At 51.2% G+C, this 24,657-nt stretch overlaps 3 protein-coding genes and 2 gene segments (V, D, J or C); 2 read left to right on the forward strand and 3 right to left on the reverse strand.

Annotated features, from left to right (window-relative positions):
* The window catches only part of LOC125684518 (feather keratin Cos1-2-like), a 44,763-nt gene that overhangs the window by 6,460 nt on the left and 13,646 nt on the right, over positions 1-24,657 (reverse strand). The window lies entirely within an intron of this gene.
* On the forward strand, positions 1,717-3,346 carry LOC125684505 (T cell receptor alpha variable 4-like). The segment is given in 2 exon segments: positions 1,717-1,768; positions 1,945-3,346. Coding segments are annotated over 2 exon segments (480 nt in total).
* LOC125684404 (uncharacterized) lies at positions 3,345-11,756 on the reverse strand. Its single transcript, XM_048926529.1, has 5 exons — positions 11,730-11,756; positions 11,468-11,668; positions 5,423-5,538; positions 3,986-4,052; positions 3,345-3,671 (listed from the first exon to the last, which is right to left on the reverse strand). Exons 1-5 carry the CDS (start codon positions 11,754-11,756, stop codon positions 3,345-3,347), a joined length of 738 nt encoding a protein of 245 aa, XP_048782486.1.
* On the forward strand, positions 12,124-13,080 carry LOC125684498 (T cell receptor alpha variable 4-like; the record flags this gene model as incomplete). The annotated part of the segment is given in 2 exon segments: positions 12,124-12,195; positions 12,602-13,080. Coding segments are annotated over 2 exon segments (531 nt in total), but the record flags the coding sequence as incomplete, so codon positions are not given.
* On the reverse strand, positions 20,304-21,990 carry LOC125684405 (feather beta keratin-like). The gene is made up of 3 exons (XM_048926530.1): positions 21,950-21,990; positions 20,961-21,027; positions 20,304-20,630 (listed from the first exon to the last, which is right to left on the reverse strand). Exons 1-3 carry the CDS (start codon positions 21,988-21,990, stop codon positions 20,304-20,306), a joined length of 435 nt encoding a protein of 144 aa, XP_048782487.1.

A 24,657-nucleotide genomic window follows, 5' to 3' on the forward strand; every position in this document is an offset into this window, starting at 1 on the left:
TTAGTCCTTGCACCCTAAGAGTAGCTGGAAGAGGGACTCAAGCATTTCTGGTCAGTACAAATCCATTTGGGCAAACGGCACTGGAAGAGTCCAAGAAAGGGAAATATCAGCTTGGGTCACTCCTTAGTAGCTCTTTGAGGCCCTTCTTGCAGGCCCAGCTCCTGGTCATGACTTCATCTCTCACACTGCTCTCAGGAAAATTCTGCTGGACTCTTTTTCCTCCTCCTGTTCTGTCCCAGGGATGAGAGAATGGGACCAGAAGTTGGGTGGCATTCTTTCCAGATCCCCAAAGAAAGGCACAGCAGTAAACTGTGAAAATAAGTGCTGTATTTAGTAAAACACAATAGGGAGAGGTCTAGAGACAGCAAATAAATCCCAACTCCCTTCTGGTGCTGGGAACCCCACCTTTGTTCTGCATCGGACAGAACCAGTGGATTTACCCAAGTCACACTGTGCAGACCCTTTCCATAGAAGCTCCATCTTCTTTTCACATGAGAGAACTCTGTTTCTGACATTATTCCGTCCAGCACACGGAGCACAGCTGGGCATGGTGCACTCCAGCTGATTCCATTACCGCAGTTCCTCAGGGATAAGGGAAGGGCTTCTCAATTCCTAAATCAAGGCCCAACAGTGCAGACTTGTCAAGCCAAGGATGCAGAGATCGACATATCAGTTGTGTTCCATTCACTCCTTCCTACAGTGTTTCAGAGGAAATGTCTTCAGATGCCATTGTCAAAGACACAAGGAACAACACAGTAATAGGTGGCAGGCAGCCTGGTTATACAGCAGGCAAATCACATACAAGATTGAAAAACTAAGGGCAGGGAATGTTATGTGCTTAGATTATGATGAGATCATTTTGACAGCCTGTCCTATAGTCTCCTCACCACTAAATCGGTGAATTATGGCAAGGGTAAGTGTGCAATAACATAGGTGGAAAACTAGACGATCTGCTGTGCTCTAACCGTTGTGGCTGCAAGTCAGAGCACAGCTGGGAACAGGAATCAATAAACGAGTCTCTCACGGATCAGTGCTGAAACAGTACTGTTTGATTTGCCATTAATCTTCAACAAGACTGGACGAAGTGCATTATAAGCATTTATATATACTTCAAAAAGGAGTGTAAAAGTGTCAAAGCCTGATGCTCCACACTCACAGCCGCCCGCCCCGGTGCCGCTGCCGGCCTTTCTCGGGCTCCTCGAGCGGCGACAGCAGCACCTCGGGCGGCAGCAGCTGCGGGACCCGGGACTCGGGGAGCTCTCGGGGTGCCGCGTTCCGGGCAGCAGCACACGACCCGTTGCCGCTGCCGGGCTTTGGATCTGCGGCAGCGCCGGGCACAGCGTGAGGAGCAGGATTCGGCCGCGTCGTTCTCCCTGACCGTTCCCGTCCCGTCTGCTCTCGCCAGCCCTCCTCTCTACGGATGCTTCAGGAGGGCAGCTTGTTTCCCCTGTGCCAGAGGAGGTTTCCCACCGTTGCCCAGATCTCCGCCTACACCGCAGAGTCCGGGCTACGCTGCAGTACACGCAAAGCCCAAACCCCCCTACCCGCGCAAAGGCGCCCAGCACTGGCAGCCCGCAGCAAGCCCGACTGACGCCGGCGCAGGGCGCAGCCCCGGGGCGGAGCTGGCGGCGGCGGCGGTGGCGGGGAGGAGGCGGCGCGGGTGGAGCAGAGCCGAGGCTGGCGGGGGCAGCGCGGCGCGGGCGGCGGAGCGGCGGGATGCGGCAGTGCCGGGCCACGGGGCTGGCGGGGCTGGCCGCGGTGCTGCTGGGTGCGCGGGGCTGCCGCCGGCGGGGCCGGACTGCGGGGCTGCGGGGGGACGGGGCCGCGAACGCCTCTGTACGATTGGCATCTTTCTGACCTCGTGCACCTCTCTCTCCTCCTGCATGAAATTTCTGCGGAAGAAAATGGATTTTCTGATTTTGCTGCTGCTTCTCTTCTCGGCAGTGGCTGTGAGCAGAGCCCAGGTGCAACAGGAGCCGGCGGCAGAGACCAGCGAGGGCACCGGCATCAACATCACCTGCTCACACCCCAGTATACAGTCCAGCGAGGTCATCTACTGGTACCGTCAGCTCCCGGGCCGAGGACCTGCATTCCTCGTCAGCGCTGTCAAAGGCTCCAAGCAGGTTCTGGATCCGGAGGGGCAGCTGTGGGTGTCGGTAGACCGCCGCTCCAGCGCCCTGTGTCTCGCCCGGCCCCGGCTGGGGGACGCGGCGCTGTATTACTGCGCCGTGGACCCACAGGAAGCGAAGCCGGGGCTGCGGCCGGGCACGAACCGCTTGGGGCGGGGCGGGGGCACAGTGCCGTCCGGGCCCGCAGGGGGCGCTGCCTGCATGGCCGCCAAACTCCATCCTGACCGGGGTGCGCCGCCCTGAGTTCTCGACAGAAACGAGCGCTGCGCCCGCAGCCGTGATTCGCTGAGGCCAATGTGAGTCAGACACACCTATGTCTTAGGTGACAAAAATGGCATAAATGACGATACAAGCTCTGTTGTACACCACGGAGAACTCTTCACATTTATAGTATGTCTGCTATCCTCTCTTGCTTCCCCAGTGCCAATCTGATGAGAACAGGAGGAGCCCTGTTCCTAAGAGCCAGCAAGGTGACTTACACCCATGGCCTCCCACACTATTGTGTCTTTTTCCATAAGCTGAGCAGAGGTTGTGTTCTCCCTTTAAAATACTTCTGGGCTTAGCTTTGGGCAGAAACGTTGCAAGGAACAGGCCGATAGTACCCTGTTCTGCCATAGACACAGAGATCTGCTGCAAGGGACAGTGCCCAAGAGAGCAGCCTCTGCAGAGTGTCACAACCTCCCATTCTTCTGGCAGTGGTGAAGGGTCTCTACATACACTCACCTCCTACCTACCAAGAGCAAAGCAATGATCCCTGGGCAGTTGAGGAGGCCATACATGGTGGAATGAAGAATCAAAAGCTCAAATGAGATGCAGAAATCTTTAATGAATGTTTACAGAGAAAAATGAAGTCTTACTGAGCAGAGGCTCCACAGTGCAAGATTAATCCAACCCCAACTCTGAGGTCATGCAAGGCCTGTGCCTGCCTTTCTGGAAGGGAACAGGATGGTTCTGAGGAGCCTCATAGCCCATAAAAGATAAAGGGAGGGGGAAAAGGAAGAGAAGAAAAGAAAATGGAGATAAAGGGTTCGGTAGAGGACAATCAAAATAGACATGAGCCATGTCTTCAGAAACCATGGAATTGCCTCTTACTTTCAGCATTTCCTTGAGTACCCGAGTAGGGTCAGGAATTCTGAAAGCAGGGGCTTGAAGATTCCTTCTTGATCCAGCATCGTGTTCGTGGCTCATGGACGAATCTCTCAGGGACCAGTGGCTTCAGCAGGGCGGGCACCTTCTGCCACAGGAGCGGCTGCCCAAGCCGGACAAGTCAAAGCCCCCCGAGGTGATGGGCACGCCCTCAGAGCTGAGGATGCGGCCAACAGCAGCGGAGGTGGAGGAGCCCACGGCGGTGTTCTGCGGGAAGGAGCTGAGGATGGGTCCGGGCAGGGTCACCACCACGGGAGAGGGCTCAATGACGATGGTGGAGTCCTGGCACTGCCTGACACAGGGCTCATTGCAGCTGCTGGCCAGAGGGGTCGGGCCGCAGGGCCGGCATGGCACACACTGGGTGTAGCAGGACATGACTTGGGACTGGAGGTGCACCTGGGAAAGACAGAAAGACAGATGAAGAAGAGAGAATGGATACGTTGAGGGACAGCCTGAGTAGCCTCTCACAAAGGAGACGAGGCAACAACTAAGGTTAGAGGAGAAGGCTGAGAAATGAGGTCCCATCCCTTCAGCATGCCAGGACCCTACAGTGAGTTGTCTCAGAGAGCCTGTCTTTGAGTGCATGGATCTAAAGCCGTGTAAGCTGTGTCCCAAGCACTCTCTGTGCAGACATGGTCTCCCAAAGCATGGAGATCCACTATCTGATTATATTTCTAATCAGTTAAAAGGAGAGAGAGCTTCACACTTACCTGATTCCCAACCAGAAGAAGGCAAGAGAAGCTGATGGCACAGATGGGAACTGGGCTGCCTTTTATACTGGTCGTTCATCGCTGCAGGTTCACAGGCACGATTGATACAGGCCATAATTTTCTGACTAGCCATCCTTCAATGCAAGCTGTCCTTTCTCATTATGTGGGGTGGTTTTTGGTTTCTGCAGTGCTACCAGTTCATTTCCAGATTTATGGTATGACCATTCTCTAATAAAGGACTCTTTGAAGTGCTGTGATTAAAGGCTCAAAGATTCATAGGGCACAATTGCCATGGTGAGGCCAGTGCCTCAGCTCTAGTGTTGATCAGGTCTGGAGGAGGCAAGGGAAGTCAGCCTGATTCAGTGCAGTGGGGCGGTCATGGTTTACAATTTCTGTTATCGGCGTTCCATACCATATCATCGTGTTGTGCACTGGGAGTGAAAGTGTTAATTCTGGAGTACCATGGATTGCTGATAGTTCCGTTACGTGTCTCAGAAGAGAAGAATGAACTGCAGTTCCCAGAAGACTTGACTGTTCCATTTCCATTTTTATGATCAGAAGAGAAATCTCCTGGGTATGGACCATTTCTTTTTTGCTGCATCAAAGAGAATAGCAAAATGTCAACAGTCGGTCAGTTCAGACTCTTTGTAGGTGTAACTAAAGGAGATCTTTCAGAAAAAGGGATAGTAAACAGAATTGATGCTAAAAGTATGTAAAAGAGTATAGTGGCAGACACTGGACGTGTTGTCAGAGAAGCCAGGGCAGACACTTCCTCTCAACTGCAACCATCCAACCCACTGCTTCTCCACAGAGTTCACCATCTATCAAATCCACATCTCTCCGTCTCTCCAGAGGATGAAAGTCCCCCTTCATGTCCTCACCTTATCCCCTCACAGCAAAGATTGCCTTTCTTCCTTGGCTATATGAGACAACCACAAAAATGAAACGTGGAGGCAAAGGTGTGGATACAAACAACTGTAAGGACTCTGAAGAGAGAAATGTTTTCACTTTGAGATTACCCTATCAGTGCAGGCAGTTACCAGGAGCTGACAAAAATTTGTGCCCATCGCCAATTGAAAAGAATCCACAAAAAACCTATCTGGATGTGCCCTGCAGAGGGAGAGCAGCCAACAAACCCAAGGAAGGCTTTTGAGGTCTTCAGATCTACATGTAGAAGAAAAGGAAGAGAGAAGACAGAGTAGAAGATGGGGAAATTTGGCTTTAGTTTTGTTTCCAGTGAGCCCTAGCTGCCCTGTTTTTAGAAGAGAGCACTGGACACTCAGCCTTCCTGACATCCATGGCCAGGATCTCAGTCCTCAGTTCAGCATACTTTCTGGGTTCAGAGGGGACATGACCTGGGCTCTCATCAGTGGCTTTAGCACAGTGGGAAACCATCTGCTGCAGTAGCATCTGACAAAGCAGGAGAGTTCACTGTACCCAGAACCGATGGGGACTCCATCACTGCTGAGGATGCTGCCAACGGCAGCAGAGGTGGAGGATCTCAGAGCAGCGTTCTGCAGGAAGGAGCTATGGAAGGAGGCAGACAGGACTGTCTGTGATACAGAAGGGGGCACAGGTATGACAGTGGAGTTCTGGAACTGTGTCGTTGCAGCTTTTGACCAAAGGGGTCAGGCCAGAAGGCACGCACTGGACATGTGCTGGCATGGCACGCACTACTTACAGCAGGACGTGGGTCAGTGCTGAAGTTGAACCTGGGAGAGACACTGATGAGAAAGCAGAGCACAGGGACATAGGAGGAGCAATTCATGCAACTCCCAGGAGCACACCAATGATCCATTTAGTTGGCTGGTGGAATCACAGAGTCACTTAACTGTAGCAATTGGAAGGGACATCTGGACATCATCCAGTCCAACTGCCATGCTAAAGCACATTCCCTAGATGAGGTCAAACTGGAAAGCATCCAGGTGAGTTTTCAGTATGTGCTGAGAAGGAGATGCCAAATTCTCTTTGGGCAGCTGGTTCCAGTGCTCTGCTCTTTCACACTCAAAGTAAAGAAGTTCTTTGCCATGTTCAGATGGAGATTCCTGTGTACGAGTTGGTGCCTTTTCCCACACTGGGCACCACTGAAAAGATCTTGGTCCCATCCTCTCATGAGAAACGTGCTCAAGATCAAAAATTTCCCATCAGGCAAAGATCTCTGTGAAGGGCATTTTATTCAGTACTGCAATAGTGGGCGAACACCCCCTACTCACAAGGCAGAAATTGTGCACCAGTCAGTGAAATCCATTGCAATATATACCCTCCGACGCAGGTAAAGCCTCCCTGGCTCTTACTGACTGAGCGTCTCAGGCTCACAGTCTTCCCATGCTTTTGCTACATACACTTCCATAGCTATGTTACACTTCCATAGCTACCATTATGCTTCCATACTGTGTCTGTTACCAACCCATCATCTTTGGATATGTTCTGGGCTTTTTATAGTGATAGGAGGGCAATATTTTTACTCATTCTGTCTCTCCTGTACCCTAGTGCCTGTGCCACTTCTACCCAGATCGGAAGGACCCAGTGTCAACTTTACTCTGTTCAGGAGTTTTCTTTGTAAAAGGTTACTTATCCTATGCTATCTACAGAAAATACTGGAAACTTCCACTGCAAAAACACAATCTGTCTCTGACACTCTTACACCTTTCCTTTTGATATTTTGTAAGCACTGATATGATCCCTTCTTCGACTCCTCCAAGATAAACAATCTCTGGACTCTCAGAAATTGATCCAAAGGAAGAAGCTTATGCACCTATAAAAATGAACAAAGGGGCATGATGTGAAAAGCCTGGTCAGTTTCAACAAGGCTGCTGTCTCTCTCTCAGTGGAAAATGCACCTCAACCAAGCTCCATTCAGGCATGATCAGAAAAGGACATGGAAGAAGGGCTTCAGACTCGTGTGGTTACCGAGAGGAAATAAGTGAGAGATGTTGATTAGAGGGTGAAGGAATCGAGCTGCCTTTAATGGAGACCCTGCACTGCCCCAGGCCCAGGCATAGCCTTCATGGAAGTGACAATTTTCTGCAAAGCTACTGATGAATGGAAAACAGTCACTGACATGAGCTGTGTGGCTGCTTCCCTTCATGCTGCTTGTTCATTCCCTGGCTTATGCCACAACCATTCCGTCATGCAGGCTTCTTCTGAGTGCTGGGATTGAGAGGCTCCAGGACTTCTGAGCCAGGAATGAGTGAGTTGTGGCAGAGGACTCAGCTCAAGTGCTGAGATGGATCCATCTCAGGCAAGTGATGCTGGCCTGGGGCTTCCCTGCATGCAGATCTGCCATGTCTTCCTCTTTCTCCATCCCAACTCGCTCCAGTGGTCTGGATGTGTTCAGATTCCAAGGCACATGGGCTGGACTGCTGGGTTTCAATTCTCTTCCTCATCCCACTGCCTTGTGGTGAAACTGCATGACCTGCTTGGGGTCCCGTTCACTGGGCTGTCCCTGCACATCTGCAAACCGTGCTGGCAGCTCATCTGGAGCCTTGTCCTGCTCAGAGCACTGCAGCCTTGCTCTTCCAGAAAAGTCCTCAATGTCTCCTCAGTCAGCTCCCCGTGGTTTCAGCCCCTGCCTCTGCAGCCACGTGTGTGCATGAGCATGAGTGATGAGTGCGCAGATGTGCCTGAAGTGTGCGTGAGCTTTTATTTCTGTTCATGTCTGTGCTTTGCGAGTGCATTTATGTAGCCTTTGTTTTCAGTGAGCTGTTAGTCAGAAGATGCAACAACTGAGAGAGAAGGGAATAGATGGAGAGACCAGGAGGAGGGATGTGATGACACTGCGCCTGAGGGTAATGTCTTCAACAACACAGAAGTGATCCCAGAAACCTTAGAGCAATGGCAAAGGACAGCAGGACATTGGTGACCAAATTGATTCTTCTGGGCTTACACTGATCTTCCAAGGTGCACACGGTCCTGTTTGTCATTATCTTTTTCATACCTCCCCCAGTCTTGATGGGAATGGCCTCTCCTTTGCCACTGGGAAGTGAAAGGCACCTGAGGATCACATTCTATGTTTTCCTTAGCAAGTTCATCTTCATGAAGATCTGGAATAGAATTGTTCCCTAAACTGGAGAATTTCTGTGTCATCAGGAGAAGTATTACTGTTACCAGGTGAAAGGCACAGCCATCTGGGAATCTCTGTATGTCTAGTCTTCTCAGTGCTGCTCTTCAATTTATGTACACAGTAGATTGAGTAACACCAGGAATATCGTTGTCCATTTCTCCCTGTGCTGCTGGGTCTGCTTGGCGCCTGGGCTTTGGGACAGGAACTTGTTGTTTCTGATCCTCATTTCCAAAATGCTCTGCTTTTCATCATAGGCTCTGACATTGGCATCATCTTCCCAGTTTTCCCTGCTCCCTCTACTTTCACTCAGCAGAAGGCATTCTCCACTTGTGTTTCCATCACGTCATGGTTCCTGTTTTTTAGGAGATTTCTTGCAATAGACACAAAACAGTGTGTTGGAATTGAGACAGGACACAAGAGGCTTGTGGTGAATTCCTCAAGCCTGTGTGGAGAAAGGTGACGGAGTCACTGACCTTTCTCTGCCTGTCTGTTCCACCTCAGGCTACGCTAGGATTCCCCGCATTCCACAGATGACAAGATGATCTGTGGACACTGTGATCTTTTTAATGAAAAAAAGGACCAGGAGTGGCCAAGCTGAAGGTGTAACTGCAGGTCTCTAGGTGGAAAACAGAAAAAAAAATGCAAGGTACAGGGAACTTGTGGATTCTGTCCTCTTGGGAACAACTGGGCCAAGGAAGACACTGTGCTGAAGAGTGCCATGACTGGGATAACCCTACCTACAACACCATCCAAATCCAGCCCTGCCATCATCCCCAAATAAAACCTCACCTGACACCTCCCAGCAGCAGCCCTTCTGCACTGTTGAGGCTTGGCTGAAGTGCAGGAGATCTGACTGCAGGTGCACAAAGCCTGGGGAATGCAGGGGAATTTCAGTATCAGTTTACATCTCCCCACAGGGAGAAATACACACTTGCCATGCTTTGAAAATCTTTCCCTCAAAAACATGCCTAGACCAAATGCTTTGGCAGTTGCCAGATTCAACTGTTCCTTTGCATACATTACATCTTCGTGTTTCTCTTACCCAGGTACAACCACTGCTATGTCCAGTTAGCTTTTGCCACTGCTGTTGGATTTAGTAGAAGCCACCCTTCTTCCACAGAATCAGGGAAGGACACAATAAAGGGTGCTGCAAATATTTGATGAGTCTGAAGAAGGAAATAAAATCACTCCCAGAGTAGACACTGAGTGTGGGGAGCAGCAGGAGCAGACAAGAATCATTCCTACAGCAGTGTTGCCACAGGACCCTCATTTCAGGGAGCCAAGAACTGTATGGAAGGCGAGCAGGTCACTTGAGGCTGGTTTTGAAGGGCACTAATAGAGATCTCTGAGGGGAAAAGACAACTATAATATTTTCTGAGGAAATCCAATCGAATGCAAAACATTCCTGATACAGGCAGCACATCTATTTCCCGTGCTGTTCAGTTTCATTTCCAGCTTTATGCTGTGTTCAGTCCTTGCTGAAGGCAACCTATGAATGATTGATAGAGAGACTCAAGCGTTTACAGGCCATACACCTCTGCTCTTGTGCTGGAAGAGTACAACAAAGGCAAATGGCATCATGCAGAATCACTCCTTAAGGGGCTCCTTGGGGCCCTTCTGGCAAGAAGTGGCCCAGCTCTTGGATATGATCTTAGCCCACCTCACACTGCTCTCAAGAAAATTCGGCTGGCCTCTCTTGCCCCAGGGATGAGAGCATGGGAGCAGAAGTTGTTCAGGATCCTTTCCAGATCCCCAAAGAAAGGCAGAACAACAAAGTGTGAAATTAAGTGTTGGATTTATTAAGATTCAATGGGAAGAGGTCTAGTGCCAGAAAATACATCACAGCTTCATTCTGGTGCTGGGAACCCCATCTTTCTTCAGCATCAGACACAACCAGTAGATTTACCCAAATCACACTGTGCAGAACATTTCCATAGAGAGCTCCATCTTCTCCATCTATGAAGGAACTCTGTTTCTGACATTATACCCTCTGGCACACAGAGCAAAGCTGGGTATGGTGCACTCCAGCTGATTCCATTACTGAAGTTCCTCAGGGATAAGGGAAGAGCTTCTCCTTTGCTAAATGCAATGCCCAACAGAGACTTGTCAAGCCAAGGACTCAGGGAGCAACACATCAGTTGTATTCCATTCACAGCAATCACAGCCATCCTCAGAAGGCAGAAGAAAGAGGATCCAGGGAACAACATGCCAACTTTATTCCCTTTGCTCCTTCCTACAGTGTTTCAGAGGAAATATCTCGATATTAGTATGTCATACATACTAAGGACAAGACAGTGATTAGCAGCAGCCAGCCTGGTTACACACAGAGCAAAGCATGCCTGAGCAACCTCAATGCATCCTGTACGAGACTGAAAAATGGAGGGCAGTGAATGTTATGTGCTTAGATTTTGGTGAGAGAATTTTGACTGCCTTTTTGTAGTCCCCTCACAACCAAAAGGTGAGTTATGGCAAGGGTAAGTGTACAATAATGCGGGTGGAAAACTAGATGATCTGCTGGGCTCAGGCTGTGCTAACTGCTATTCATAGTAGAGCTGGGGACAGGAATCTATAAAGGGGTCCCTCGGGGATCAGTGCTGCACCAGCAGCGTTTAACTTCCCATGAATGCTCTCCATGACTAAACAAAGTGCACTATAAGCATGTGGGGGGGGGGACCCATGAATGGGAAGAGCTGTCAGGACCTCATGAAACAGGCTGAGAGAAAAGGGGAGCCAATCAGGAATCCTACAGAAACAGACACCAAAGGAGTACATGGCAATGATGGGAAGAAATAAATGTCACCATTCACACTAGCTGATGAGGAATCAAGAAAACACCACTTGCATGAAGGCAAACCTGGACGTGGAAAGTGATGCAGTTGTGAATCAGGACACGGACAGGGGTTGGTGTGAGACAGACCTATACTATCTCATACTGGGATATGTGTGAACATACGAGGAGTGACAGAGCCGAGTGCAGTGGGCCATTCATATCTGCTTGATCAATGTGATCAATCCCCGCAGAGATTCTTGTACTCTTATGAATCTTTTCTTAATTCTGCACCATCTCTCTCTGTCCTGTGTACACTGGATGGACAAATATCCAGTTACTGGAGAGTGGCATGAGTAGATTTAATGCCAGCTGCTGGAAGCACCACGCTTTGAAGATGTCCTTGGCATGTGCTGTGTGCTGCTACAAGAAGAGAGGTCCATGATCGTCTAACAAAACAGGGGTGGTTCTTGAGCCACAACCAAATGCAGCAGGGGCAGGTTTTATCCCCATAACCACCCAGCTGTACTGTCGAGAGAGAGAGATGTGGCATTCAGCACAAGCAGGTGGAGTCAATTCACTGCTCACACACTGCGTGTGGGCTGATGGGGGTAGGGATGGATTGACTAAACAACCAAAAACGAGATTTTACGGAGTGGATGTCTCTGAGATCCGGGCTCAGCTTTGGATCCGGCTGAACACTGGACAGGGACTCTGTGCCTCCAGCCTCCCTCTTGGCTTCTCCCACACATTCGAAGCCCGATGCTGCACATTCCCAGCGGCCCGCTCGGCGCCGCTGCCGGCCTTTCTCGGGCTCCTCGAGCGGCGACAGCAGCACCACGGGCAGCAGCAGCTGCGGGACCCGAGGAGCTCTCGGGGTGCCGCGTTCCGGGCAGCAGCACACGACCCGTTGCCGCTGCCGGGCTTTGGATCTGCGGCATCGCTGTGCACAGCGGTGGAGTAGGATTCGGCCGCGTTGCGCTCCCCGACCATTCCAGTCCCGTCTGTGTTACCGCCTGACACGCTCGCTGGGGACACTGCAGGCGAGCAGCTGCTTTCTTCTATACTGCAGGGGCTTTTGCAGCTGTTCCTCAGCTCTCCGCCTACACCGCAGAGCCCTGGCTGCGCTGCAGGACACGCAGAACCCAAACCCCGTTACCCGCGCAAAGGCGCCCAGCACTGGCAGCCCGCAGCAAGCCCGAGTGCCGCCGGCGCAGGGCGCAGCCCCGGGGCGGAGCTGGCGGCGGCGGCGGCGGGGAGGAGGCGGCGCGGGCGGAGCAGAGCCGGAGCTGGCGGGGGCAGCGCGGCGCGGGCGGCGGAGCGGCGGGATGCGGCAGTGCCGGGCCGCGGGGCTGGCGGGGCTGGCTGCGGTGCTGCTGGGTGCGCGGGGCTGCCGCCGGCGGGGCCGGACTGCGGGACTGCGGGGGGCCGGGGTCGCGCTCGCCTCTGTCTATCTGGCTTCTTTCCGACGAGCGAGGGCACCTCTCTATCCTCTGGCATGAAATTCCTGAAATTCGCTTGCCTCTGGTTGTCCGTTTCGTTTCTGACCTCGTGCTCTTCTCTCCTCTGCATTCAGCCTGCCTTTCTCCACAGAGCTCAGCCCGCGGTTCTCTCCCGTCTGCCCTTTCCCCCTGCTCTCCTGCCTATAGATAGCCCTTCCCACACTGGTGCTTACTTCACGACCTTTTAACCTCAGTGGCTTTTCCTGCTGGCTTGGATCCCGTGTTATATTTTCTGTAGCAGCAAAGGAATTTTCTGAGTTTACTTCTTCTTATCTTCTCATCAGTGGCTGTGAGCAGAGCCCAGGTGCAGCAGGAGCCTTCGGTAGAGACCAGCGAGGGCATCGGCATCAACATCACCTGCTCACATCCCAACACACAGTTCAGCGAAGTCATTCAGTGGTACCGTCAGCTCCCGGGCCGAGGCCCCGCATTCCTCGTCAGCGCCGTTAAAGGCTCCAAGGAGGTGCCGGACCCGGAGGGGCAGCTGTGGGTGTCGGCAGACCGCCGCTCCAGCGTCCTGCGGCTCTCCCGGCCCCGGCTCGGGGACGCGGCGCTGTATTACTGCGCCTTGGGCGCACGGGAAGCGAAGCCGGGGCTGCGGCCGGGCACGAACCGCTTGGGGCGGGCCGGGGGCGCAGTGCCGTCCGGGCCCGCAGGGGGCGCTGCCGCTCCCCCCTCCCGGCCCCGCCGAGCTGGCAGTGCTGACATGGAACGCGTCCCTCGCACCGCTCGGCATCCTCCGGAGAAAGGCGTTCCAGCTGCACACTTTCATGAGTGCTGGTGTCACAGACATCTGCATGTGATCTCCTCAGTGGCTCTGTTTTGAGAGTATGAGACTGTGTGACAAGATTCAGGGCCTCTGGCAGTGAGGTGTGAATTCAGCTGAGGCCACTGTAAGGTGTGTTCACAGGGAGGGCTACAGGCTCGTGAAGGCTGTGGATCAAGTCCCTTATCAGCTTAAAGGGAATTACAAGTAAAATGAAACTGATAAACAAAGCACAGGATGACCCCGATCTCTAACCAAATAGGATGACAATTGGTGAAACTATACCTCTTCAGCTATAGATGATCAGCTTCAGCTTCAGCTATGGGGAACTCCATGTGTTAGATTTGAATTAGATGAGGTTGAGCTCTGTAAGTGACAAGAGACAAGATGAAAATGAAAATTAGGATTGCTCTAGAGGGACTTGTGGGGCTATGCAAACATTTTAAAGAGTGGCTAGGGAATGGTGAGAGAGGAGAGGGGAGGAATAAGGGGATGCACTGTAGGGAAAAAGGACAAAAGTTCCAGTCAGTACATCTGCATATATGGATGAGCCCTGTGCCTGATCAATGCAGTCCATCCTGTCTCCTTATTAAATCCTGACTTGTCTGTGCAACACTGAAACTGGGCTCTCTTTCTCATGTGGAAATACCTCAAGGTCGAGGCCAGTAGATGCTGAGACTGCTGTGCAGAAGAGATCTGGGTACCAACAACCAAAACAACATCCACAGCACATCAGGATTAAACCAGTGACCAGGAGGAAAGAGCATTCAAGTCTGGGAGAGAGATGGGTAAGGAAACACAAAGCCTGGGAAAGGAGGATTGGCAGGCTGAGATGCCATGGCAATGTCTGAGGGATCAGCACAAGTGTGGGGATGTGTGTGAGAGGAGTGGGTGACTGCACGCATCTGTTGGCCAGCAAACAGCAGGCTGGCCAATCCTGAGCAAAGGAGGAGACCCACATGCAGGGGAAGAGAAGCCAGGCTCCAGGCAGGGGTATTGGATGAGCTGAGGGCCTGTGCTCACACTGATGGGCTGTGATTGTGGGAGTGCTTGTGAGCCAGTGGGTGAAGGTGTGTGCTTCCACTGGGGATCTGCAGTCCTGATTAGCCAGAGAGGAGGAACAGGGCTTGGCTCTGAGCTTCGGGCTTATAAGAGAACTGGTGTTGTTACCTGTGGGTGTTGCTATGGCAGTGAGTGCCCTGCCTGTGCAGCCAGCAGAGTCATTTCCGGCAGCTCTGTCGTCTTGGGGCTGGGAGGTGGTTTTCTGCCTCTTGCTCACTCACAAACAGGAGGCTCGGTCTCAGCATGCTTCAGTAAGAAGTAAAAACTTCCTTCCCTAAGTTCCATGTAGAAATCTCAGGGTTGGGAGGAGCAGAGAAGATGATGCATGGTTTTCTAGTAGTAATTCTTCCATACAAATGCTTTCCACATGATGAAATCCTCACATTATCATGTGCAGTCCAGGGCTGCCCTTCAATCCTAGCAACTTGAGATCACTATTAAAAGGATCTCATGGAGGCTGGGACTGGGATGCAGGTAACATTAGTGACACTGTAGAGGGAAATGAGTTTTCTTCCACACAGCCATGTTGTGTGGGCAGCACCAGAGCTGCCAAAAATCTGTGCACATCCCCCCTGGTCAAGATTTAAAAATGCAATCTTTGTGTTGGTCCCATAGAACTCAGGTTGGCTATGGGGAAATTATACACCCAAAAGAAGGGAATACAAGGAAAAGAGAGAAAAGGGTAGAAAATGGGGAATTGAGCATGGTGGGCACCTTCTGCCATCGTAGTGTCTGGAAATTCGGAAGAGATCAAAGCACCCAGAAGTGATGGAGACTGCATCGCAGCTGAGGATGCTGTCAATTGCTGCAGAGGTAGAGGTTCCCACAGAGGTGTTCTGTAGGTATGCACTGACGTTGAGGCCAAGCAGGGCTGCAATCATGGGGAGGGATTTAATGATGACAGTATGGTTTTTACTGTGCCTGACACATGGCTGCTTTCAGGTGATGGCTGGTGAGGTCGTACCATTGGATGGGCATGGCACCCACTGTTCGTAGCAGGGCATGTCTCAGAGAGGTAAGAGGGTTTCTTGACTTGATCCAGAGAGGAGAGGACACTTTTGTTGTTAGTATGATGGCCCTGCACTGCTCTAGACCTGGGAGTGCTATAGACAAAAGAGACCATGCTCTGTAGCCCATGTAATGAATGGAAAACATCCCAGCTAATGATACGGGCTGTGTGGCTGTTTCCACTTACGCTGCCTTTTCATTTTCTGGACTCTGTTACACCCATTCCCTCACAGAAGCTTCTTCTGAGTATTAGGATTGAGAGGACCGAGGATTTCTGAGCCAAGTATGAGTCAGAAGAGAAAAAGTTAGGAACAAGAAAAATTCTATACTTGAGACTATCATTTGTATTTTTCTTCCAGGATCGCTCTTGTGGTAAAGAATGGGTGAATGGATGCCTGAGAAGGATGAACACGTTGAAGGATGTACACTTTGTGTACACGTGTCTGTGGAAGAAGTGAGAGAGAGAGGAGATGGAGAGAGATTGATTCCAGCAGTGATCAGCAGAGGCCATGAGAGCACCACATAAGCCAGGAAATGACATCCTGTGTGAAGTCTGCTGCTGCTCTTATTGAGCTGGAAAATCTCACTCTGACATCACCTCCTTCTGAAAGCACAGGGCCATGGCAAAGGAGAACAGGACTTTTCTGATTCAGTGCATTCTCCTGGGCTAAACAGAGCATCCCAGCTGTCACATGCTCCTGTTTGTCATTATCTGCTCCATGTCTCTCCTGACCCTGGCCTCACCTTTGTCACAGCATGGAGCGATCAGTACCTGTGGGTCTCAACATGGTCCTTGTTGCCTGGCTACAGGCTGGGTACCAGGAATATCACTGTCAGTTTCTACTGGGATGAGGGGCCTCTTCTGGGACTGGCCTGCGGGGATCCCGTCAGGCTTTATTCTGGGCTTTATGGTTCCTGTTGTCATCATCGTCCTTACACTGTGCTTTTCATGATAGTTTCCTACATCTGCATCACCTCCAGAGTTCTCTCTATTCCCTCTGCTTTCACTCACCAGAAGGCATTCTTCACCTGTCCCTGCCATCTCAGCATGGATCCCCTTCTATCAGAGGCCAAGGCCAGATCCAAACATAGCTTACCATGAAAGCTCCATCCTTTGAATGCACTGGACCTTCAAGGAGCCTGACAAGGCAGGAGGAGAATAGTAGGTTGGGCTGTAGAGATGTACACTTGCAGCAGAGCAAGGGGAGGACTGTGCTACTGTGTCCTTGGCGAGGGGTAAGAGCTCTTCTTTGTGGTTACACTGGGCTTTGATGGGCTTGGTTCTGATGCTCTTTGTCCTGTGGTCCCACCTGAGCCAGCACTGCCTGATACAACAGCTGGCCTGAGGAGAGATGCTGCCATCCTGATGTCACGTAGAAATGATTTTCAGTGCCAGTGCTGTGCTGCTGGCATCACATAGAATCTGATTGAAAGAAAAGCCCTCACAAAACAGATCCGTAGGCTGTGCTGATGTGTGAAGTTGCATGTGTGTGTGTGGGCATCAGAGATACTGCATAGAGCACAAAGGCTATTTCATACCTGGCACACAGGGAATATGAGAGGATCTTGGTGTCTGGGGAATGACACTCCAGTGTGAGTCCTTTATTTGGGTTTGTGCATGCCATGTGTGACTAGGGGAAGTACAAAGATCCTATTGAGTGCAGAAACATCTCACACTCTCATTGCCATGTTCCAGTGGAAATGAGGATATCTGCTCTCACACGGAATCTTCAGTGCAGAAGGGTTGAAGGGTTGGGGCACTTTGAATGCCTTACATTTCCTGAGCCTGAGGAGAACAGTTCCGTGCTTGGGGAAGACATGACACCACTGAGAAGCCATGAGTGTTTAGGCATGAGTTCCTGTCTTGGGCTTTCCTGTACCCATGGGAGTGTTGAGTTCAGAGGGACTGTGGGCTGCCATCTGTGGCCTACTGTAGCTGGTAGCACTGCTGACTGGCGAAAGCCCTTGACCATAGGCAACTTGGCAAATTAATGGCAGGACCAGGAGCTCTGTGACAGCTGCTGGGACCACACAGAGAAGCTTAGTGATGGGTGAGTGGAAGGGATGGGAAAGTGGAATAGACACAGAGGGTGAACCCCAAGAAAACTATACCTTCCCTGTTCTTGATGGCCTTTGGAAATGCCTTTCTCTGAGTTTCCTTCCCCAATATTGCTCCTCCCAAAGCCAAAGGAGTAGAAAGAGGATCCAGGCAACAACATGCCAACAGCATGAAAAGAGTATATGGAAATGATGGGAAGAAATAAATGTCATTATTCACACCAGCTGATGTGATATCAAGAAACCACAGGTCTGTTTCCAGGAAGATGAACCTGGCCTTTGCAAGAGATGCAGCTGTGAATCAGGACATGGACAGGGATTGGTGTGAGACAGACCTATAGAATTGCTGTTTGGAATATTCATGGAAAGGGATTAACGTATGAGAACATGTGCAGGCGGAGCCCATCAGATCTGGTTGAGCCATATGATTGATCCCCACAGACTCTCCTGTCCCCATAATCAGTCTTTTCTTAACTCTGCACCATCTTACTGTGTCCTGTGTACTATGGATGGATAAATTAGCAGTTACTGGGGAGAGTGGCATGAGTGGTTTTGGTGCTGGAGTCAGACTGGGGCTGAAGATGTCCCTGCCATGTGCTGTGTTACTACAGAAGAGGGGTCCATAATTGTGTAGTGAAACAGGGGTGGTTCTTGAGCACCAACCAAATGTGGCAGGGGCAGGTTTTATCCCCATAACCACCCGGCTGTACTGCCAAGCGTGAGAGAGATGTGGCATTAGCAAGTGCAGCTGGAGTTGGGGATGGACTGTCTGAATCCCCCTGCAAACACGATTTTACGGAGTGGATGTCTCTGAGATCCGCGCTCAGCTTTGGATCCGATTAAAACACTGTCAGAAAATTTGTAACCGTGGCTACAGGCTCCCTCTAGGCTTCTTCCACGCTTTCAAATCCTGATGCTCCACTTGCCCTGCCTCCAGTTCGGCTCCGCTGCCGGCCTTTCTCGGGCTCCTCGAGCGGCGACAGCAGCACCTCGGGCGGCAGCAGCTGCGGGACCCGGGGCTCGGGGAGCTCTCGGGGTGCCGCGTTCCCGGGCAGCAGCACACGACCCGTTTCCGATGCCGGGCTTTGGATCTGCGGCAGCGCCGGGCACAGCGTGAGGAGCAGGATTCGGCCGCGTCGTTCTCCCCGACCGTTCCCGTCCTGTCTGCCCTCGCCAGCCCTCCTCTCTACGGATGCTTCAGGAGGGCAGCTTGTTTCCCCTGTGCCAGAGGAGGTTTCCCAGCCGTTGCCCAGATCTCCGCCTACACCGCAGAATCCGGGCTACGCTGAAGTACACGCAAAGCTCAAGCCCCGTTACACGCGCACAGGCGCCCAGCACTGGCAGCCCGCAGCAAGCCCGAGTGCCGCCGGCGCAGGGCGCAGCCCCGGGGCGGAGCTGGCGGCGGCGGCGGTGGCGGGGAGGAGGCGGCGCGGGCGGAGCAGAGCCGGGGCTGGCGGGGGCAGCGAGGCGCGGGCGGCGGAGCGGCGGGATGCGGCAGTGCCGGGCCGCGGGGCTGGCGGGGCTGGCTGCGGTGCTGCTGGGTGCGCGGGGCTGCCGCCGGCGGGGCCGGACTGCGGGGCTGGGGTCGCGAATGCCTCTATCCCTTCGGCTCCTTTCCGACCTCGTGCACCTCTCTCTTCATGCAAGACATTGCTATGGGAGAAAATGATTTTTCTGATTTTGCTGCTTCTTTTCTTCTCGGCAGTGACTGTGAGCAGAGCCCAGGTGCAGCAGGAGCCGTTAGTAGAGACCAGCGAGGGCACCGGCATCAACATCACCTGCTCACACCCCAACATACAGTCACATGAATACATCCAGTGGTACCGTCAGCTCCCAGGCCAAGGACCTGCATTCCTCGTCAGCGCTGTCAAAGGCTCCAAGGAGGTGCCGGACACGGAGGGGCAGCTGTGGGTGTCGGCAGACCGCCGCTCCAGCGCCCTGTGTCTCGCCCGGCCCCGGCTCGGGGACGCGGCGCTGTATTACTGCGCCGTGGACCCACGGAAGCGAAGCCGGGGCTGCGGCCGGGCACGAACCGCTTGGGGCGGGGCGGGGGCACAGTGCCGTCCGGGCCCGCAGGGGGCGCTGCCTGCATGGCCGCCAAACTCCATCCTGACCGGGGTGCGCCGCCCTGAGCTCTACACAGAAACGAGCTCTGCTCCCATAGCAGCCACTGACTGAGGCCCATGTCGGTCAGAGTTACTTTTGAGTTGGACGAGATGGCATTACAGACAACGCAAGCTGTGTCTGACAACGGAAAGACATTCACACAGTTCTATTTCATCTCGTGCTCTCTGCTTCTTCCCCAGTGCAGTACATCTCAGAGCAGAAGAGCCCTGTTCTTACGAGCCCACAGCGTTGCTTATTCCCATGACCTTCCACACAGTCACAGCTTTTCCTGTGAGCACTGCAGAGGCTGTGTTCTCTCTTGTGCAGGTAGCTGTATGCATGAACGCTACAGTCAGAGGCCAATAGTTGCCTCCTCTGGCACTGCCAGGTGTGTCTTGTTCAGCTGCAAGAGACAATGCTGAAGAGACAAGCCTCTGCAGTATCTCATACCCTCGCATTCTTTTGGGAATGGAGAAGGATCTCTATAAACATTCATCCTATACCTGCCAGGAGCAAATCCATTCTCTCTGGGCATCTTTGGAGGCCACACACGATGAGAAAGAATATCAAAGACTTACACTAAGATGCAGAAATCTTTAATGAATTTTTAAATAGGAAAATGAGATCACTCAGAGCAGAGGCTCCACAGTACAGGATTCCCATGATCCCATGTTTGTTTGAGTTCATGCTAGGCACGTGTCTTATTTTCTAGCAGAGAATGGACTGGTTCTGAGGAAACTCACATCTCACAGGATCATAGGAAAGAACAAATCAGAGAAAAAGTGGAGACAAAGATAGGTAGGAATGAGGAATGGCAGCTGAGACATGAGGCAAGTTGACATAAAGCCCAGGATTGCCTCTTCCTGACAGCATTTCATAGAATAGCTGAGGATGGTCAGGTAATCTGAACGCAGGGGCTTGAAGATGTCTTGTTGATCCAGAACCACGTTCCTGTTTTCTGGAGAATTTCTCCAGGACCAGTGGCTTCAGCAGGGCGGGCACCTTCTGCCACAGGAGCGGCTGCCCAAGCCGGACAAGTCAAAGCCCCCCGAGGTGATGGGCACGCCCTCAGAGCTGAGGATGCGGCCAACAGCAGCAGAGGTGGAGGAGCCCACAACGGTGTTCTGCGGGAAGGAGCTGAGGATGGGTCCGGGCAGGGTCACCACCACAGGAGAGGGCTCAATGGCAATGGTGGAGTCCTGGCACTGCCTGACACAGGGCTCATTGCAGCTGCTGGCCAGAGGGGTCGGGCCGCAGGGCCTGCATGGCACACACTGGGTGTAGCAGGACATGACTTGGGACTGGAGGTGCACCTGGAAAGGATAGATAGAATGAAAAAGAGAACCAAGGTATGGGAAGGGTAGCTTGAGTCAAGGAGCCAAGGCAACTTCTCAGGATGGAGGAGAAGGCTGTGACAGCTGGCCACATCCCTTCATTGTGCCAGGGCCCTAGAAAGAGCAGTATGGACCAGGGAGACTCTCATGGACTGTATAAATCTACAGCCATGTGAGCTGTGTCCCAAGCACTCTCTGCACTGACATTATCCCCTCTATGGTCTCCCATAGCATGGAGCTCCACTATCTGATAACATTTCTATTGAGGCAAAATCTCACTAAGAATTAGAAAGAGGGCTTCACACTTACCTCGTTCCCAACAAGAAGGAGACAAGAGAAGAGGATAGGATAGCTGGGATCTGGGTTGCCTTTTATACTGGTCCTTCATTGCTGCAGGCCCAGAGACACCCTTGATAGAGGCAATAATTTTCTGACAAGCCCAGCTGGAATGCATGCCAGCCCTTCTCATCATATGGGCTGTGTTTTGATTTCCTGCAGTGCTACCTTTTCATTTCCAGATTATTTGCCGTGCTCATTCTCTAATGAAGGATTCTTTGAAGTGCTGCAGTGAAAGGCCCAAAGATTTGTAGGGCAGGATTGCACTGGTGAGGCAGATGGCTCGGCTCAAGTGCTGGATGGGTCCAGAGCAGGCAAGTGACTTCAGCCTGGTTCACTGCAGTGGGGCTGTTGGATGTACCATCCTCAGGAAGAAGCTCCAGCAAGCATCAGCTGGTTCCTGTACATGAGGATTAGGCTTGTGATTCTCTTATCTTGTCTTTTCCATTTTTGTGTGTTTTCTGCCTGGATCTAACACTACCTCATGTAACAGTGCCCTCAGAAAAGAGTCTATGACTGTTTTGGATTGTGCCATCTCTGTGCAATCTTTCAGCTTACAAAAAAAACCAACACAATACAAAACATTTTCACAGACTTGTAGAATATTTTGTGTTGAATGTTCCTTAAAGATCATCCAGTTCTTTTTCCTCCACAAGCAGGCATACTTCCCACTAGATCACATGTCTTGGAGTCCCATCCAGCCCATCGCTGAACACTTCCCACAGTGGGGCATCCACCACATCTCTGGGCAACCTGTTCCAGTGCCTCAACATCCTCACAGTAAAGAATTTCTTCCTCATATCTCACCTAATTCTGCTCTTTTTTACTTGAAAGCCATTGCACCTTGTCCTGTCATTACTTCCACTGATTAAGAATCCCTCCCCATCTCTCTTGTGAGCACTCTTCACATAATGGAATGCTGCTCTCAAGTCTCCCCCTCACTAGGATAAACAACAACAAACCTGTCATAGCAGAAGTTCTCCAGCTGTCTGACCACCTTCATGGCCCTTCTCTGGAGTCACTCCAACAGGTCAGTATCTTTCTTATGCTGGGGATGCACAGCTGAACGCTCTATTTTCTGTGGGGTTTCACAAAAGCAGGGGGGAAATTCACATTCCTTGCTCTCCTGGTTGCACTTCTTCAGATAGTCTCTCATAGTTACAGTGGGTGCACTCAATCCCTGTGTTCATGTCATTGAGAAGCTGTTTAATAATAACATAGATAATGGGATCGAGTGCATCTTCAGCAAGTTTGCAGATGACACCAAGTTTAGTGGTGCAGTTGATATAACAGAATGAAGAGATCCATCCAAAGGGACCTGCGCAAGCTTGAAGGATGAACCCTTATGAACACCATGAGGTTCAACAAGGCCAAGTGTAAGTTGTATCGATAGAGACTGAGAGAAGGACGTCTTGACAGCAGCCCTGCAAAGAAGAACTTAGGGATCCTGGTAGATGAAAAACTTGACATGAGCCAGGAGTGTGCACTTGCAGCCCAGAAGTCCAAAATTATCCAGGGCTGGATGAAAAGGGAGGTGCCCAGCTGGGCAAGGTAGGTGATTGTCAGTCCCATCTGGAGAACTGTATCTGGTTATGCAGCCCCAGATACACCCTTTTGCTGACTTGGTGGTGAAGTGCTGGAAGAGGCAGCCCAGAGAATTTGTGGGTGCCCTATCACCCACATTCAAGGCTAGGTTGGATGGAGACCTGGTAACTTGTTCTCATGCCTGATTTAGCTGTTGTCATCTGTGCCCTCAGCATGTTATTTGAAACTAGATGACCTTTGAGATCCCTTCCAAACCAAGGCCTTCAGTGATTCTATGAGTTCATGGTCACTGCTGCCAAGGCTGTCTTTGATTTTCAGATTTCCAACAAACCCCTCATGGCTGATGAGATAGTGTCCTGCATAAAGATATTTTCTTTCACATCACACAGTAAGGTAAGGACTGATTTTTTTTCCTTATAGTGTAATCAAGGATTTCTTTCTCAGCTTTAAGAGACAGTGCATGAAAGATGAATCTCTTCAGTGTGTCCCAACCTTCACTGCCTAGAGGGGTGAAAGAGTGCCCTCAGCTAATTCCCACCAAAGCAATTGTTTTTTCCTAAGACCATTTCTATGCAGTTGTAAGCATAACAGGCGGAAACGCTTGAGAATGCATCAAAGTAAAAGCCTCTAGTGTGGTAAGCAGCAGGGGAAAACAAGACACTGTTACCCTATAAAAAGAGGAGTTCCTATGGGGGATCCATCTACCAGTCCCAAAAATGGAGAGAGACAAATATGTCAGTCCAGACTGTTTGTAGGAGGATCTAAAACAGATCTTTGAGGAAAAAAGATTGTAAAGAAACTTGAGAGCAAGAGTGAGTGGAAGAGAGTAATGGTAGACATTGGCCATGCTGTCAGAGAAGCCAGGGTCGACATTTCCTCTCGTGTGCAACCAAGGCCAACATGGCAGGTACTGGGCATGGCAGGCACTGGTCATAGGAGGACATGGATCAGAGCTGAAGTTTTACCTCCCAGAGACTGCAGGGAGAAAACAGAGCACAGGGACACGTGAGGAGCAGTTTGTCATCCTGCCAGGAACACTCAATGGACCATTTTGGCTGCCTGGTAGAATCACAGAATTGTAGAGATTGGAAGGGACATCTTAACATCATCTAATTCAACTCCCATGCTAAAGCGTGTTTCCTAGATCAGGCAGAACAGGAAAGCACCCAGGTGGGTTTTCAGTATCTCCCGGGAAAGAGACACCAAAGGCTCCTTGGGCAGCTGGTTCCAGTGCTCTGCTCTTTCATGCTCAAAGTAAAGAAGTCCTTTCCCATGTTCGGATGGAGATTCCTGTGAGAGTGTTGGTGCCCGTTCCCACACTGGGCACTATAAAAAGTTCTTGGTCCCATCCTCTTGACACCTTCCCTTTCGGTATTTATAAGCACTGATATGATCCCCTCTTTGACTCCTCCAAGTTAACAATCCCAGGAATCTCAGCCTTTAATCCAAAGGAAGATGCTTATGTCCGTATAAAAATGAAGAAAGGGGTAAAAGATTGTCTTCACTTTATGCAGGTGTGATGTGAAAAGCCTGGCCAGATGCAACAAGGCTGCTGTCTCTGTCAGTGGAAAATCCATCTCAGCCAAGCCCCACACAGGCATCAGCAAAGGACGTGGGAGAAGGGCTTCAGACTCATGTGGATACCAGGAAGAAAGAGGTGAGAAATGTTGATTAGAGGGTGAAGGAATCAAGCTGCCTTTAATGGAGACCTTGCACTGCCCCAGGCCCAGGCACAGCTTCATGGAAGTGACAATTTTCTGTAGAGCTTGTGATGAATGGAAAACAGTCACTGACATGAGCTGTGTGGCTGCTTCCCTTCATGCTCTTGTTCATTTTCTGGCTTGTGCCACAACCATTCTGTCATGCAGGCTTCTTCTGAGTGCTGGGATTGAGAGGCCATAGCTCTTCTGGGCCAGGAGCGAGTGAGTGATGGCAGAGAACTCAAAGTGCTGAGATGAATCCATCTCAGGCAAGTGATGCTGGCCTGGGCTGGATCTATAATTCCAGTATCAATTTACATCTCCATACAGGGAAAAATTTTATACATTATGCTTTGAAAATCATTCCATAAAAAAAAAACCATGCCTAGACAAAATGGTTTGGCATTTGCCAGATGTAACACTTT

This window comes from Lagopus muta, chromosome 25, assembly GCF_023343835.1.
Source record: "Lagopus muta isolate bLagMut1 chromosome 25, bLagMut1 primary, whole genome shotgun sequence".
Classification (NCBI taxonomy): Eukaryota; Metazoa; Chordata; class Aves; order Galliformes; family Phasianidae; genus Lagopus; species Lagopus muta.

What these genes read in the sequence shown, in the direction of transcription:
- LOC125684404 (XM_048926529.1), bottom strand. Translation starts at nt 11,756, where the DNA reads ATGCCGCAGATCCAAAGCCCGGCAGCG. An exon ending in AGATCCAAAGCCCGGCAGCG is followed by an intron (nt 11,669 to 11,729) that starts GCAACGGGTCGT and finishes CGGGTCCCGCAG; the next exon opens with CTGCTGCTGCCCGTGGTGCT. An exon ending in GGAGTCCCCATCGGTTCTGG is followed by an intron (nt 4,053 to 5,422) that starts GTACAGTGAACT and finishes ATGAACGACCAG; the next exon opens with TATAAAAGGCAGCCCAGTTC.
- LOC125684405 (XM_048926530.1), bottom strand. Translation starts at nt 21,990, where the DNA reads ATGAAGGTGGTCAGACAGCTGGAGAACTTCTGCTATGACAG. An exon ending in GAGAACTTCTGCTATGACAG is followed by an intron (nt 21,028 to 21,949) that starts GTTTGTTGTTGT and finishes ATGAAGGACCAG; the next exon opens with TATAAAAGGCAACCCAGATC. An exon ending in TCCTTCTTGTTGGGAACGAG is followed by an intron (nt 20,631 to 20,960) that starts GTAAGTGTGAAG and finishes TATCCTTTCCAG; the next exon opens with GTGCACCTCCAGTCCCAAGT.